Source organism: Oratosquilla oratoria, chromosome 40 (assembly GCF_046742065.1).
Source record: "Oratosquilla oratoria isolate Oo_2021 chromosome 40, ASM4674206v1, whole genome shotgun sequence".
Lineage (NCBI taxonomy): Eukaryota > Metazoa > Arthropoda > Malacostraca > Stomatopoda > Squillidae > Oratosquilla > Oratosquilla oratoria.
Window position 1 is genome coordinate 23,242,980 of NC_134816.1, and position 16,422 is coordinate 23,259,401.

The window sequence follows — 16,422 nt, forward strand, 5'->3', positions numbered from 1 at the left end:
CGTTTGTCCACGTGAACCAACGTCAGAGAATATCTTAGACTATGTCTTAGGCCAAGGATGAAGATTGTAGGCCGGCCACACACGTGCAGTTTAAACTGACAGTTACAGCTGTTCAGTTATAACTGTCAGTTGAAACTGCACGTGTGTGGGTATCTCGGTGATACTGAGATACCCACACACGTGCAGTTTCAACTGACAGTTATAACTGAACAGTTGTAACTGTCAGTTTAAACTGCACGTGTGTGGCCGGCCTTAATTTATCTATTAAATACTGATATATTGTTAACTCTCACAGCAGCAGTCCGGAGGAAGGTGGGCAGGTCAGCGCGCGGTCCGTGGCCGAGGTTACCATCACGAGCACGATGCCGTTGCAGAAACGCACCTCTGCAACGCAGCTGCTCGAAGACACTGACGAGGTCGATGGTAATATTGTGACGAGGCGGGGAGGTTCCTCTCTCCACGTCACGACAACCACCTCGACCCGCCGGCTGTCGCCCGTCGAGGCGGCCAAGTCCGTCCTCTCGGGTCCTCAGCTGACTCATCCGGTCACGGGCGAACGCCTGACCCTTGCTCAAGCCATCGCCGGTGGCATCTATGTGCTAGCGACCGGTATGTTCCGGAACCCGGACACCGGCGCTAGTATAAGCCACGAGGATGCGGTCTCAAAGGGAATGGTAAGTTCGAAGATGTCTGAAGCCCTGCAAACCCCCTGCGGGATCGTGGACCCAACTTCGGGCAAAGAGCTCACGTTGAGTGAGGCGGCAGGACGGGGGATTTACAGTCCCGAGGAAGGGTCCTTCCGTGACCCTGCCACGGGGCAGTTACTTTCCCCGGAGGAGGCAATGAAGAAGGGATTCATCCTCTTGGAGAAGGTAAGCACTCTGTCTCAACTATGTGTGTCATCGCTAGCTTCGCTATCTCTCTATCAAGCCGTTGTCGATGGTTACGTTAATGTAGAAACTGGAGACTTTACAAAGCCGGGCACGCGAGAAAAAATGCCCATAACGGAAGCTTTTGCAAGGGGCTTCATTTCTGCCGAACCTTCGGTTGTGGACTCGGGTGGAGTGACGCTGACAGATGCTATCAACCAAGGATTTATCGAGCCCTTCTCTGGACAAGCAGTGGACAGGAATTCAGGAGGCAAATATTCTCTTAGTGAGGCTGTACAGAAGGGTATGATTGCGTCGCACTGTAGGGAGGTTGTCAATGTCGAAACAGGTTGCAAAATGACTGTTAGTGAGGCCATGACGGACGGGATTTTGGATGTGAACCAAGGAAGATATATCAACAAAACGACGGGTGAGAAGTTGATGATGAATGAGGCTGTTCAGCACCAGCTCATCTACAGGCCATACACACTTAAGGACTGCCACGATCTCAAGTTGCTGGAGGGTGGGAAAATCATAGATCCACTCATGAATGATCCCCTTCCGTTGCTGGAGGCTGTTGGTAAGGGCATCGTGGACGTGGACCTTAAATCTGTTAAGGATACTTCCACAAAGTCCTTCTTGACCTTGCCCGAGGCTTTGATGTATTCAGTAATAACCCCGGATGGCAAGTACCGGGACACGGAAAAGGGTGATGTTATGACGCTCACAGAAGCCATCAATCGAGGCCTTATTACCTCTGTCTCGACCAAGACCATATTCGACATCGATGGCATTAAGGACCCTGAGACAGGGGACTACATCAGTTTTCGCATGGCGTTGCTCAAGGGGATCATCGACCCCAAAACAGGACAGTTCCATGACACGCGTACAGGCCGTACCCTGGAGCCGGAGGAAGCGGTGGCTGCCAAGCTGATCCAGCCCCAGATATTTGATACTTTGAACACGAAGATAGGCATAAACGACAAGGACGGTAAAGAGCTCACGGTTATGTTTGCAGTTCTTGAGGACAGGCTTGACCCAAACACCGGCCAGGTCCTGGATCCTTCGTCAGGAAAGCCAGTCCCGCTTGAAGAGGCCGTGAATCGAAACTTGCTGACTCCTCAGGGAGCCGCAACCCTGAAAGGATTGCTCAATGTAACCGTTACGGTTGCAACCATCACAAAGACTATCAAGAGGTATGTCACTGTCAAGAGTTCCGAGGTTGTCACTACAGAATCCAGAATCACGCTGGAAGAAGCAAAGTCCAAGGGATTTGTTGATGAGTCCTTGAGGTTCTTCATCGATCCTCAAACTGGACAGAGCGTTCCAATTGAGGAAGCCATTCAAAAGGGACTAGTGGGAGTTCCCTCCAAGGAACCAGGAGAGGTTGGTAGTCCGGCAAGCACGCCCACCTCACCAAGCAAAGATGCTCCGAAGAGACTTCACGCACCAGGACAGGAAGACTTTGCTACTACTTTCCCTGCCAAGGTTTCCAGGAAAAGCGTAACACCAGAAAGGGAAGGAGCTGCTTCCCCTCCCAAGAGTCCCACCAAGGGTGATCCGGGAGAATCACCAAGGCTACGTAGCCCGCTAGGGTCACCTAGTAAGGGAACCATTACTAGCCTTCTCACAGCGAAATTTGAAGGTAGACTCTCACCAACAAAAGACAGGCCAAGTACAGGGTCGCCCAAGACATCAAGGCCAACCTCTCCCAAGAAGAGTCCAGGCTCACCAGACGACCGATCAGAGTCCTCAGTTTCTAGGACTCCATCACCCTTAAAGTCGGCCAGCCCAAGGCCAGATACACTCATCATGTCGTCAACCATGACGGATTCCACCGAGAAGATACTGTCCTTTAGAAGTGACGTTTCAAGTAAGACAGACTCAAGATCTGGTTCACCAATCAAAAGTCCGAGATCGAGGCAAGAGTCTCCTGTGAAATCATATTCTCGATCTGATTCTCCAATGAAGTCAAGTGGCATCAGTGGTGTTGGACCTGAATCGCCACTGAAATCCGACGAGTCGTACAGTGAAATTATGCGCAAAGATGGAGAACCCGGAGCCGTGACATCACCGACTCGAGCTAAGGCTAAGGCTCCACTGAGATCCCCCGCTGATTCTGTGGATAGTGCCGTTGAAGCTTTGGAAGATTTGACATCGTCAGGGACGTCTATCACAGGTACTACAACTGGTGCCTATTCGTCAAGCACTCGCATTGTTGAGCTTCCTCCAGATGGTTGGTTCCTGAAAGAGGCCATCGAGCAAAAATTCTTCGATCCTGTCATGGGTCTCTTCACTGTTCCAGGAACTGATCGTCTCGTGAGTTTTGAAGAATGCATTAAACTAGGAATCATCGACTCCTCTTCAGCGGAAGTAGTTGACCCGAACACGAAGAAACTCATCTCCCTTCAATTAGCTTTGACTAAGAATTTCCTGGATTCCACTGGGAAGTATCCAGACACCGGTGACCGAAGGGTGACCATGAAGGAGGCTATTAACAAGAAGCAGGTGATATTGAAGGATCGAGGAGATGCAGATACAACGACCGATACTGGAGCAGGGCGTATCTTGCAGATCACACGAGTGGAAGGTCAACCAGATAAGGTCCAGGTTTCGGGAACTGACCCAGCCGAGGGCGTCAAACAGTTCACGGTGGTACGAACCAACGAGACTGTGGTCAGCACACAACCTGTCGAAGTGAAGCCAGGACTGAAGTATGACCCAACAGAAGGCACAGTCGAGAAAGACGACGGATCGGTTGTCGATATTGTAACTGCAGTGAAAGAGGGGGTGATTCAGCCTACGAAGGTGAAAGTCAAAGATCCTTACTCAGGACGAGACCTCAACATGAGCGAGGCCATCCGCAAGGGCATCGTGGATAAGGACACCGGAGAGTACAAAGACAAGACTGGACGCAAGCTCTCGCTCAAAGATGCTGCTAAGTACGGTATTCTCGGTGTCGCTGCCGTCGTAGGAGCTCCTGTGATTGCCACTGTTGCAGCAGCGACAGCCATAAAGAAAGGTGTACAGAAAATCAAGAAAGTAGACCCCAAGACTGGGACGGAGATCGTTATTGAAGAAACCGTGGAAATTGTTTCGGAATCGCAGAGTCGCGACGTGGATGGTGATCGAATAAGACCTGGAATGAGTGTTAAAGATCAAACGGTTGTGACAACATCAGTTATTGTTACTGACCCAAAGTCGGACAGAGAAATGACAGGTGAGGAAGCCATCAAAGAAGGCCTCATTTCTCAGGCTGAAGTCGACGAAATGAAGAAAGTTTTGGAAAAGAAAAAGATGGTACCTAGTGAGGGTGTAGAAGTCAAAGATGTTACTAGAACTTTCGAGGTGACAGAAGATGTGGATGTGGTCTTCTCGGATGGTTCAGAGAGACCCACATCTTTAGGATCACCAGTGAAGGAACGACCCGTTAAAACTTCACCAGATAAAGAATCCCCTGTGACTACATCCCCCAGAAAACACTCTCCAGTCAAGGACGAAAGTGAACGCAAGATCCAAGACACCAAACCAGAGTCGCCCTCTAAGCAAAGATCACCCGAAAAAGAAGCCACTCCGCGTTCTCCTGTGAAGGGGCTACGGGAGGAGTCACCCACAAAGGAACCAAAAGAAGATCGTGTCTCTCCAGTTAAGGACTCTCGAGTTTCTCCAACCAAGGACTCCCGTGTTTCTCCCACAAAAGACAGTCGGGTGTCACCAGTCAGTGAGACCAGCGCATCACCAACGAAAGACTCGCGTATGTCGCCAACCGGAGAGCCACGTCCTTCCAAGGAGACGCGAGTTTCCCCAACCAAGGAGGCTCGTGTTTCACCAACCAAGGAGGCTCGTGTTTCACCAACCAAGGACGACCGTGTTTCACCAACCAAGGAAGATCATGTTTCACCAACAAAGGATGCTCGAGTTTCACCAACAAAGGATGCTCGAGTTTCACCAACCAAGGATGCTCGAGTTTCACCAACCAAGGAGGATCGTGTTTCTCCCACAAAGGATGCCCGAGTTTCACCAACCAAGGATGACCGAGTTTCACCCACAAAGGAAGACCGTGTATCACCAACAAAGGAGGCTCGTGTCTCACCAACAAAGGATGATCGTGTATCACCAACCAAGGACGATCGAATTTCACCAACCAAGGATGCTCGAGTTTCACCAACCAAGGATTCTCGTGTTTCACCAACCAAGGACGATCGAGTTTCACCAACCAAGGACGATCGAGTTTCACCAACCAAAGAGGATCGTGTTTCACCAACCAAGGATGCTCGAGTTTCACCAACAAAGGATGCCCGAGTTTCACCAACCAAGGAGGATCGTGTTTCACCAACCAAGGATGCTCGAGTTTCACCAACTAAGGAGGATCGTGTTTCACCAACCAAAGAGGATCAAGTTTCACCAACAAAGGATGCTCGAATTTCACCAACCAAGGAGGATCGTGTTTCACCAACCAAAGAGGATCGTGTTTCACCAACAAAGGATGCTCGAGTTTCACCAACCAAGGATGACCGAGTTTCACCAACCAAGGAGGATCGTGTTTCACCCTCAAAGGATGCTCGAGTTTCACCAACCAAGGATGATCGTGTTTCTCCAACCAAGGAGGATCGTGTCTCACCAACCAAGGAGGATAGAGTTTCACCAACAAAGGATGCTCGAGTTTCACCCACAAAGGATGATCGAGTTTCCCCAACCAAGGAAGACCGTGTTTCACCTACAAAGGATGCTCGAGTTTCACCAACTAAGGAGGATCGTGTTTCACCAACCAAGGAAGATCGTGTTTCTCCCACAAAGGATGCTCGAGTTTCACCAACCAAGGAAGACCGTGTTTCACCCACAAAGGATGCTCGAGTTTCACCAACCAAGGAGGATCGTGTTTCACCAACCAAGGAAGATCGTGTTTCTCCCTCAAAGGATGCTCGAGTTTCACCAACCAAGGAGGATGGTGTTTCACCAACAAAGGATGCTCAAGTTTCACCAACCAAGGATGATCGTGTTTCTCCAACCAAGGAGGATCGAGTTTCACCAACCAAGGACGATCGTGTTTCACCAACCAAGGAGGATCGAGTTTCACCGATCAAGGACGATCGTGTCTCACCAACCAAGGAGGATCGAGTTTCACCAACAAAGGATGCTCGAGTTTCACCGACAAAGGATGCTCGAGTTTCACCAACAAAGGAGGATCGAGTTTCACCCATAAAGGAGGATCGAGTTTCACCAACCAAGGATGACCGAGTTTCACCAACAAAGGAACCCCGTGCCTCATTACCGAAAGAAACTTCCGATGTACCTGACATCACCGAATCTGGGGTGGCACCTGTTGTCAGACAGAAGTCTCCTGTGAAGGAAGTTGATGCCGAAGGAAAGCCAAGGACCCCTGAAGATGTCTCGCCGGCAGTGGCTCCCAAAGCTGGGTCTCCAGTCAAGGAAACGAAGCCAGAGGACCGACGCCCCACATCTCCTTCGGACGAAGGGAAGAAGTCGCCCACTAAAGGTACTCCTGAAGGTGAACCTAGATCGCTAGATGATGCATCCCGAAGATCACCTGAGAAGGGTGATCAGCGAGTGTCTCCATCAAAAGAAAAGAGACCGTCCCCCACGAAAGATGTGCCAGAAGAAGAGGGCGAGCCTGATGCAGACCGGAAGGAACCTTCTAGTCCGAAAGAAGGCGCGGAAGGTAAAGTATCTGTTGCCGCTCGGCCAGAGGGTGACGAGGAAGACACAAGGGTGAAGATGACCCTAGCTGAGAAGACCCGAGAAAGGGTTACGACCGAACCCAAGTTCAGCGTGGCGATTGGTCGTGCAAAGTCGCTTCCGAGCCCAGACCATGAGGGTAAACCAGTTCGCCTTCAGAAAGTGCGTAGGAAGTCTATGAAACCCAAACAGGCAGCGGCTAAAGGTGTCTTGGACGAGAACACCGCTAGTATTCTTGAGAACCCTGACAACTTCGTAGGTCCTGCTGGAGAACATTTGTCTTTGGAGGAAGCTCTGGAGCTGAAGCGAATCGATGGAGACTCTGGGGCTGTCGTGGATGTCTCACGAGGAGAACCACTCACCATACGGGAAGCGATTAACCGAGGTGTTTTAGACTCCGAGACTGGGAATGTGTTGGTACCCGTCGGAAGGAGCATCACCCTTCCCGAAGTGATCTCCCAGGGTCTTCTGGACCGGGAAACCCAGCGCATCATCCACCCAGAAGTTGGAGTGACGCTAACTCTCCAAGAAGCATTAATGTGTGACATCATCGATCCGGTTTCACAGGTATTAGAACCCAACAGTAGACGTACTCAGACGTTAGAAGACGCCCTTCGGCTAGGTCTCATCGACCCCAACACTGGTGAGGTGAAGACCAAAGACGGGAATTACGTATCCATTCTGGAAGCAGTGGACAAGAAGGACGTCTTCGTTACTCCGGCCGTGGCTAGAGTCGATTGGCTGCCTCCTCTTGGGATGACTTTCCCTGTGGCTCTTCAGCGCGGTCTTGTTGATGCAGAGTCCAAGGAGATCGTCCATCCCATCACGAGTCAGCGGCAGCACATTAAGAAGGCCATCGAGAACGATTTCCTCCTCGCCCTTCCGACTCCCATACGCCCGGATAGTGTCCAAGTGACTCAGGCTCTTGACTGCAAACTCATTGACACCAAGAAATGTGTGTTCATCATCCCGAAGTCAGGGGATGAGCTTCCCGTAGAAAACGCAGTGGAGTCTGGTCTCCTTCAGATCAAACCCATGACCACAGTTGTCTCTGGTGACGATATCTCGGAGGAGGTAACTTCGGTTACTGAAACGATGAAGTCATTCCAGACTATCACTACCAAGACGATGCGGGTTGACCCCAATCATGTCATTGTTGGTCCCGACGAAGTCAAAAACACACGAACAGGGGAAGTCATGCCACTCGAGGAGGCCAAGAAACGTGGGGTAGTTGAAGAAATCGAGGAAACTATAGATACCTTCAAGGGAAGCAAGCTTACCTTCCGAGAAGCCGTCGAAAGAGGCTATATCGACTTTGCGGCTGGGACATTCCAAGACCCCACGACGATGAATGTTGTACCCATTGACAAGGCAATACAACGGGGTCTTGTGGAACCCATGGACACAGAAGAACCTTCCAGGGAAGTGACGTCCAAGATCAACATCATGCAGGCGTTCTCTACCATCTACCATGAAAAGTCTGGCAAATTCAAAGATCCGAAGTCAGGGCAGCTTCTGGATCTAGAAGAAGCTATCGACAAGGGTATTATCGACCCTGATGCTGTGGTATACGACACGAAGGCGGGGACGGCTTTATCAACGAGAGAGGCTGTTGACAAGGGAATCATAAAAGTGGATTCTGGAGACTTCCTTGACCCTCAGTCAGGTACCAAGGTGAAAGTCAAGGATGCTGTCAAGCTCGGCCTTCTTGCTGTCATAGGAGCTCCTGTACTGGCAGGAATGGCTGTCAAGGAGGTAATCAAAGGAGCAAGACAGAAGATGAAGAAGTCACCATCACCTGCCAGAAAGACTATAACTACAACTGTCATCGAAGAGGAATATGTGTATTACGAACAAATATCTGCAGAAGAAATACTTATGCAGGAGTCGATGCCACTTGAAGAAGGCATGCCACTACCGCCTATTGAAGTTGGACAGAAAATGACCCTGAGAACAGCTATTGAAGGAAATTTCATTCACGTTGATCATTGCACAGTACTCTTCCCCTCCAATGGTAAGAAGTACTCTCTCAGAAAAGCATATAAAGACAAACTTCTTACCCTTCAGTCTGTCATTGAAATCCGTTGCAGAACTGAAGTCTGGATCATTGAGGAAGTGACAACCATCGTGGAAATTGTCCAGAAACTTGACCCTCAAATCTTAGCCAGTCAGGGACAGTATGACCCAGAGAATGGCAAATTCATCGATCCCAAGACGAAGAAACCTATGACATTTGAAGAGGCTGTTCAGCAAGACGTGATCGACCCTGAGGCGACATTAGTCAAAGATCCAGCGACTAAAGAATATTTGCCGCTTGCGGAGGCCATCAGAAATGGCATCGTTGATCCGGAGACTGGCCGTACCAAGGATCCCAACTCCGGAGAAGACGTAGATTTCTTTGAAGCCACGAAACTGGGCTTAGTAAAGGCAGGTGAACCTGAACCCGACAAAGCCAAGAAACCAGAGAAGGCCAAGGAACCGGAGAAAGCCAAGGAACTGGGGAAGGTCAAGGAGCTAGAGAAGGCGATAGATGCAGAGAAAGCCAAGGAACTAGAGAAGGCCAAGGAGCCAGGAAAACTCAAGGAACCAGAAAAGGTAACTGAACCTGAGAAAGCCAAGGAGCTAGCGAAGATGACAGAAGCTGAAAAGGCCAAGGAACCAGAGAAAATAACAGAAGAGAAGGACAAGGAGCCGAAGAAGGTCGAGGACCAGGAAAAGGCTAAGGAGTCGAAGCCAGAGGAAGCGGATAAGTCCAAGGACATCGTGAGAGCTGATGAACCTGATAAAGCCAAAGAGCCCACAAAGGAAAAACCAACAGCAATAAAGATTGAAGATGCCATTACGAGTGGCCTTCTGAACCCCACCTCTGGAACCTTCACCGACCCGGCCACAGGGAAGACGAAGACTTTCCAGGAGGCGATCCAGGAAGGCCAGATCGACCCGTCGTCTATTCTTATCCGTGATCCTAAGAACGACGACAGCATTCCTCTGAAAGAAGCCATAGAATCTGGCATTGTTGATCTTGAGACAGGAACATACACCGATCCTGAGAACGGTTGTGAGATCGATCTTAATGCAGCATTGAATAAGGGAATCCTCGGTGGGTCAAGGAAACCCATGTCCTTGGTCGCTGTCGTGAAGAAGGGCCTTTACAACCCAGACACAGGTCTCATCAAAGACACACTGATGAAACAGTCCGTGGATATTGACGAAGCCATAAAGCGTGGCATTGTTGACTCGTTTATTACGGAATGCAAAGACACCAAAGCAGGGAAGTATATCACGATGGAAGACGCCTTGGCTTCTGATCTTGTCGTCGCCCAGAATGGAAAACTGAAGAATACCCTGAGGAACGTTTTCATCACCTTTGAGGAAGCTGTTGCACAGCAGTTGATCATTACACACCATGTAACACTCCCGCTTATTGACGCCATCCTTAAGGGAGCCTACGACCCTGAGACACGGAAGTTCTACGATCCTGCTGAAGGAGACGAGGTGTCATTGAGTTCTGCCCTGTCGTCGGGTCTGGTCGAGGGCACAGGCTGTCGAGTCAAGGACGGTGATGACGTCTTGACTGTTGACGAGGCCCTATCCAAAGGCATCATGAACGGGGAAGACGGGACTCTTGTTCACCCAGATATCATGACACTCGATGTGGCTGTGAGTCGTGGTCACCTGATCAGAGCACAGGGACCGCGATCCATCCAGGAACTGTTAGAAGAGGGACTGTACGATCCCGAATCAGGGCTTCTCAACATCGGGACAGAGGAGCTGACCATCAAAGACGCCATCGCACGAGGTTTGATTAACCCTGACACCGTAATTATGAAGGATCCTCGCACTGGGGATATCCTCACATTGGAACGAGCCATTGACAAAGGCTTTATCGACCCTGTCCTTGGTACCTACAGAGACCCAGACACGGGCTCAATGGTACGTTTAGACGAGGCACTTAACAAAGGAATCCTTGTAGAACCTAGGAGAAAGTTCACCATCTACGAAGCCGTTTGTAAAGGCATTTATAACACGACCACGTGTAGGATCACGAGCCCTACATCGGGTGAACAGTTGACGGTTGGCCGCGCCATCCGTAGCGGGTTGATCGATCCAAGCACGACTTTGGTCCGAGAACCCGTCGGTAGACAGTTGATCAGTTTCAACCACGGTGTTGCCGAATGCCAGGTCGACACTAAGGCTGGAACTGTCAAGTACGGAACTGCTAAACTCAACTTTAGCGAAGCGTTTGAGCAGGATGTATTGGTGGAAGCTCACCCTCCTATGCCTCTATCCGAAGCCATAATCAAGGAACTGTATGACGACAGCAAGGGAAGGTTCCTCAATCCACGCACAGGGGAGTGGATAACCTTGATCGAGACGATCACATACCACATCGTTGATCCCGACTCGACGCACGTGAAGGACACGAGGAGTGGTTGGTTGAAGAAAGTCAACTTGAGGGAAGCAATAGAGATCGGATTGATAGATGGGGAGAATGCCACCGTGAAGAACTTCGAGACCGGAACGGTGCACACTCTACTTGAGGCATACGAGCTGTTGCTGATCATAGACAGTAAGATCGCCATGTCACTGCAGAGAGTCATCCATCAGGGGCTCTATGACGAAGACACCGGAAAGGTGAAGGACCACAATACGGGGAAGAAGATCACTATTCACGAGGCCATGAGACGGCTCGTCGTCAACCCAACGCTGCCCTGCTACTGGGACCCTGATACCTCGTCCGTCCTCTCCCTAGGACAGTCATGCCGAAGGGGTATCATCGACCGACGACTGGGCAAGTTCAACGATCCGAAATCAGGTTGCGCACTGAGTCTCGTCGAAGCTCTTGAGCACGGGATGATTCTCGACATCGAGAAGCCCTTGAACCTATACGAAGCTGTCACCAAGGGCTTCTGCGAGCCTGACACAGGAAGAATCATTCATCCTGCGACGGGTAGGAAGCTCACCTTGAAGGACGCCTGTAAGCAGGAGATCATCCTTACCTCGCAGTCCATCATCAGAGACGCAGCTGCTCCACGGTTTCTTAAACTCCCCAGTGCCGTCAACGAAGGACTCGTCGATGATGTCCAGGGACGATACGTCATGCCCAAAACCAAGGAGAGACTCACCTTCCAGCAAGCCGTGGAAAGGTATCTGATCGTAACCCCCAGACGGCCACTGACACTCGAGGAGGCCCTGAAGTACAACATGTATATTCCAGAAACCGCTAGGTTCGTGGACCCTGCCGTGGGTGACAAGATGGACCTGGCACAGGCCATCGAACACGGGGTTATCGACGGAAACACGACAGCGTTCAAGAACCCCATCGATGACTCCCTGAAGAGCATCCGTGCTGCCATCGAAGACAAGGACATTGACGCACCTAAGGGACTGGTTACAGACCCGAAGACAAAACGCGTGTACACTATCGACATCGCTTACGAACGCTGCCTCATCATCACAGTGAGCAAGCCGATCAGTTTCATGGAAGCCGTCCGTGATGGAGCTCTCGACTTAGTGAGTGGAATCTACACCGATCCTCGTTCGGGTATAACTTACACGCTGGAGGAGGCTGTCCGCTTTGAACTCATCGATCCCGATTCTGCTGTGATCAAGGATCCTGTCACCGGAAGGCTGAAGACCCTCAGAATTGCGTTGGGTCAGGGTCTGATTGACCTGAAGAAGCAAGCCATGGTGGACCCTCAGACGGGAACCATCAAGACGCTGTGCATCATTTTCGATCAAGGGACCCTGGTGTTCCTACGCGAGCCTCTGACCTTCGACGATGCTGTAGACAAAGGATACCTCAGCCTCGAGACGGGCATGTTCACGGACCCGAAGTCCAAGGAAGTCCTCACACTTAAGGAAACGTGTAAGCTTGGCCTCATTGACCCGAAGTCCGCTGTAATCAAAGACACAAGGAGAAGACGCCTTCTGATGCTTATCGAAGCCATCGAATATGACGTCTTGGTAGTAGAGAAGGGACTGGTGCTGGACACCGTCAGCAGTCGCCTCCTCAACCTGCAGGCCGCTCTTGACGCAGGGTTGCTAGTGACCCCTCGCCGGGGTCTTGCCCTTCTGGATGCCCTGTCCTTCGGGTTGTATCAACCGGAGACGGGCAAATTCCACAATCCGCTTGAAGACAAAGTTGTGACGTTACAGGAGGCTTTTGATTGTGGGCTTGTAGACCCGACTACCACAATGGTCAAGAACCCTGCAAGTGGGAATATCACAGGTCTTCTGGAGGCTGTGTCTTCCGGAGTGGTGGATGGCAGTGCCGGCGTAGTGGTGGACACATCCGCACAAGGCGCCCGTTACGCCTTACCTGAGGCGCGGGACCGAGGCTACCTGCTCACTGCGCAGGCGCGGGTAAGCCACGCCCCTTTCCTTGTGCCACATCCCTGACGCTTCCCGATGTATCTTGTTCATTAGACGCCTGGGCATCTGTGTGGCCCCCTCACAGTATTTTTTTTAACTACTACCACCAACCACCTTGTTACTACTTTGTTGTCACCACAGCCACAGTATGATTTGGTTACAGTACAGTTTTTAATGACACCTCTACCACATCACTAAGAAATAATACTGCCACTGTTGTTGCTGCTGCTACTACTACTGCCACTACTATTACTACTAATGCCATATACAAGTGGTTGCACCCATAAAAAGCGTTGCTACTGGTAACTTGTACTGTGCATCATGGTAACCCCGCTTGTAGTCTCACTTGTGCCTTCAGTATGGATAGGGTATGAATGTGCTTAGGTATGTTGTGGTACGCCAATTTCGGGTGTCTAACGCTGTATAAGGGGTCCAAGAACGCGTATGTTTACCCTCTCTCCCCGCTTAAATCCAACAACTATGAGATAAATAGCTGGTGTGAGGCTAAGATTATATGGGTACTAACCAACTAAAAGCCAAGCCCGTTTATGTTCCATCGGTGTATTGAGTTTCCACCTTTTTCATTTGTTTTCTTTTATTGCAGAAATATGTTTTTATTGATAAGTTCTCATGTATGGCTGCAGAGAAAAAGGAAGCTTTAGTTCCTCTACCCTAAGCAAGCTTTCGATTTTTTTTTTTAATTTATAAAGCCATTCATGCATCTCTGGTTAACTTATGGACTCGTTTACCACTCCAGAAATGCCCCTTTTTATGTCATACTGTTTATTCAAATGCATTTGGATACTTTAAGCATGGCAAGCATCTATTTTATTTTTTCTAGAATGCCGTTCTTTTGCAGCTGTTCCTGAATTCAGTGAACAACAGCTGCATGTTGTCTCTTTATTGATTTCTGGAATGTGATTTTGAATATTCTTCAAGCAGGCCTATATGACTGCCTCAGCTTGCTGTCACGTACTACGTTTATGCTGTGGTTTATATGAGTCTTGTTTTTTTTAATATGGGTGTCCTGACACTTGTCCTGACTGTATCGCCTTCCACTCGCTATCACAGTACTGTCTACAGCCATAAGGGGATATCACACTGGTCTAGTTTTCCTAAAACCCAATGCAAATCTGCTCTAACTGTCGGAGGAAAAATTGACCAATGTGATAACTTCTTTAACGGGATCTTGTTGCCCGCTTCGACTCTTTCCTCTTCTCCTCTCCCCTCCTCTCCTCTCCCCCCCTCTTCCCTCCTTTATCTCCCTTCGTTTCCCTTAAGGGAGGTATTGGCTGCATAAGCTCTATGCAGTCAATACTTTAGGGACTTTGATGACGCCCCTATGGACCGCAGTCACACAGTGTTTTTTGTTATTGTGGTCTCATCTCCATATAAAGAAAATGCTGCTCACCGTTTAACTTTAATCACCCGTTTCTTTTACCCACATCATCTATCTCTGTCTCTACTTCCGTGACGAGAATTCGTCACTATCCTCAAAGATAGAAACTCAGGTTACCCGCGTGAAAATATATTACAGTACTATTATAACTCCGTCGCCTTCACTTTCTCTTCATCTCTTCTTCGTCCTCTTCCTCTTTGTTGGCTTTCTTGTTTGCAACCTTATCATGTTCCTCCTCTTCTTCCTTCTCCTCCTCTCCTTTCTCTTCCTCCTCGTCCACTCCCTTCTCAACCTCATCTTCTCTTCCCCCGTCCTCTTTTTCTCTCTTTTCTTTCCCCCTCACCCCCCTTGTTGCTACTGCAGCTAGTAATATTCTTCCTTCACCATTTCCTCATCATCCTCTTCATTCTCTTCCTATTTTCTCCCCGTCCTCCTATTCATTTCTCTCGTTTTCTTCCTCTTCCTTCTTTGTTACCTCCTCCTTCCCTCTTACTCCTTCCCACCTCTTCCTCGTTCCTCCTCCTCCTCCTCCTCCTCATCCATCCTTTACCATTCCCCTTCCAATGATTTCTCTACACAATCCTGTCATTGTCGTCGTTTTCGTCACTCGAGCCACCGACGACATTGTCGAAGTCGTCGGCTTGCTAGGAAACCGTTACTTTTGAAATTTTGAATCAAAGAATCAAACCCTATGGCATTTTCGCGCTTTGATGTTGTTTTGTTTCGAGCCTGTGTTGAACCTTAGTGAACGAAGCGTTAAATATATCACAATAAGTTTTAAACATGTTAGCATGTTTGATTTATTGTTGGTGTGGAGGTTCCAACCACAGCCCATGGCGTAGAGTAGAATCAGTATTTATTTTTATCGTAGTATTTTCACTTAGTTGTATTAATACCACATAGACGTTAACTAACTAGTGAAAGTATTAGTTATAAAAACGATTAACGATTTGTAATTAATCCAGTTTATGTAATGTAGTACGGTACTGTCGTTAAAAGATTTATATTAATTAGGGACAAGAACATGTTAGAAAACTCTTCTAGTTTTCTTTTCTCATCATTCTCTATACTTATTCTCTTTTCATATTTCTGTATCCTATTTCGTCTTTACTTAAAGTCCCCCCTCTCTCATCATTTCTCCCAGTATATCAATCACCCCTATATACACATCTACAGCACACAATGATTATATGTATATTGTTATACATATAAACTTTTGTATGTGTGTATATATGTATGGAATTATCTAGTCATTTGCGCGCGATTGTGCGTATGTAATTGTGTGAATGTTCTAGTTATATATGTAAATAGAATGTTTATATGCACTAAAGTGTGCGTGCGTATGTGTGTGCGAGTGCGTGTGTGTATGTTTCTGTGCACATTATGTGCATGTGTGTATATACAAATACGCACCAATTTCCCATTTTCCATGTATAGAAGGGACCACATTTTCTTTACCTTCATTTTATATACTTTCCCTTATGATTTATTTTAATTTTACTGACTTGCACCTTACCTTGCAATATAATCATATAATGATTTTGTCGTATCCTTATTTTATGATTATATACTGTTTTATTTATTCTCTATTCTTCCCACTGCATTATTATTTTTAATCTATTACTTGCTTGAGCACCGCGGCAAGTCTGACCCAACAAATTTCATCATCTGTTCGCTTGTTGGGCGCTTGGCTTCTGCCCCTTCCGCGCCCACAGATGTCACGTGACCGCGCTCTCCATATTCATCCGCCATTACCCCCATCAACTCTCCCCATCAATCATCATGTTCATACACAATCAACCATCACACCTCAGCGCTGACATTACTAACGACCAGAATGTTTTCGTTATTTTCCTTTTTTTGTTTTCTTGATTTAATATTATATATGTAATTTTAATTTCTTTCCACTATTCTTTTTCCTTTTCACTGAGCTCCTCTCCCACCCTCTGTGCATGGGAAACGCTTGTATTTTTCTCATGTTATGTTCGTTTGTTTACCGTCTGTCCCTAATCGTTTACGAGTATCTTTATGGTTTGAGAAATTAACTGTATTGTTAGCATTTGTTACTAAAAAAAAAGAAAA

General features: G+C 48.4%; 1 protein-coding gene across 50 annotated transcripts in view; it reads left to right on the top strand.

Annotated features, from left to right (window-relative positions):
* shot (dystonin-like protein short stop) overlaps window positions 1-16,422 on the top strand; it is an 805,796-nt gene that overhangs the window by 681,346 nt on the left and 108,028 nt on the right. For 49 of the 50 annotated variants that reach the window (XM_076177258.1, XM_076177260.1, XM_076177256.1 and 46 more), the window contains one exon: window positions 296-12,932. In XM_076177258.1, the coding sequence (XP_076033373.1) occupies window positions 296-12,932 (12,637 nt within the window). The remainder of the gene's footprint in view (window positions 1-295; window positions 12,933-16,422) is intronic. The other variant, XM_076177209.1, reaches the window with a different exon arrangement.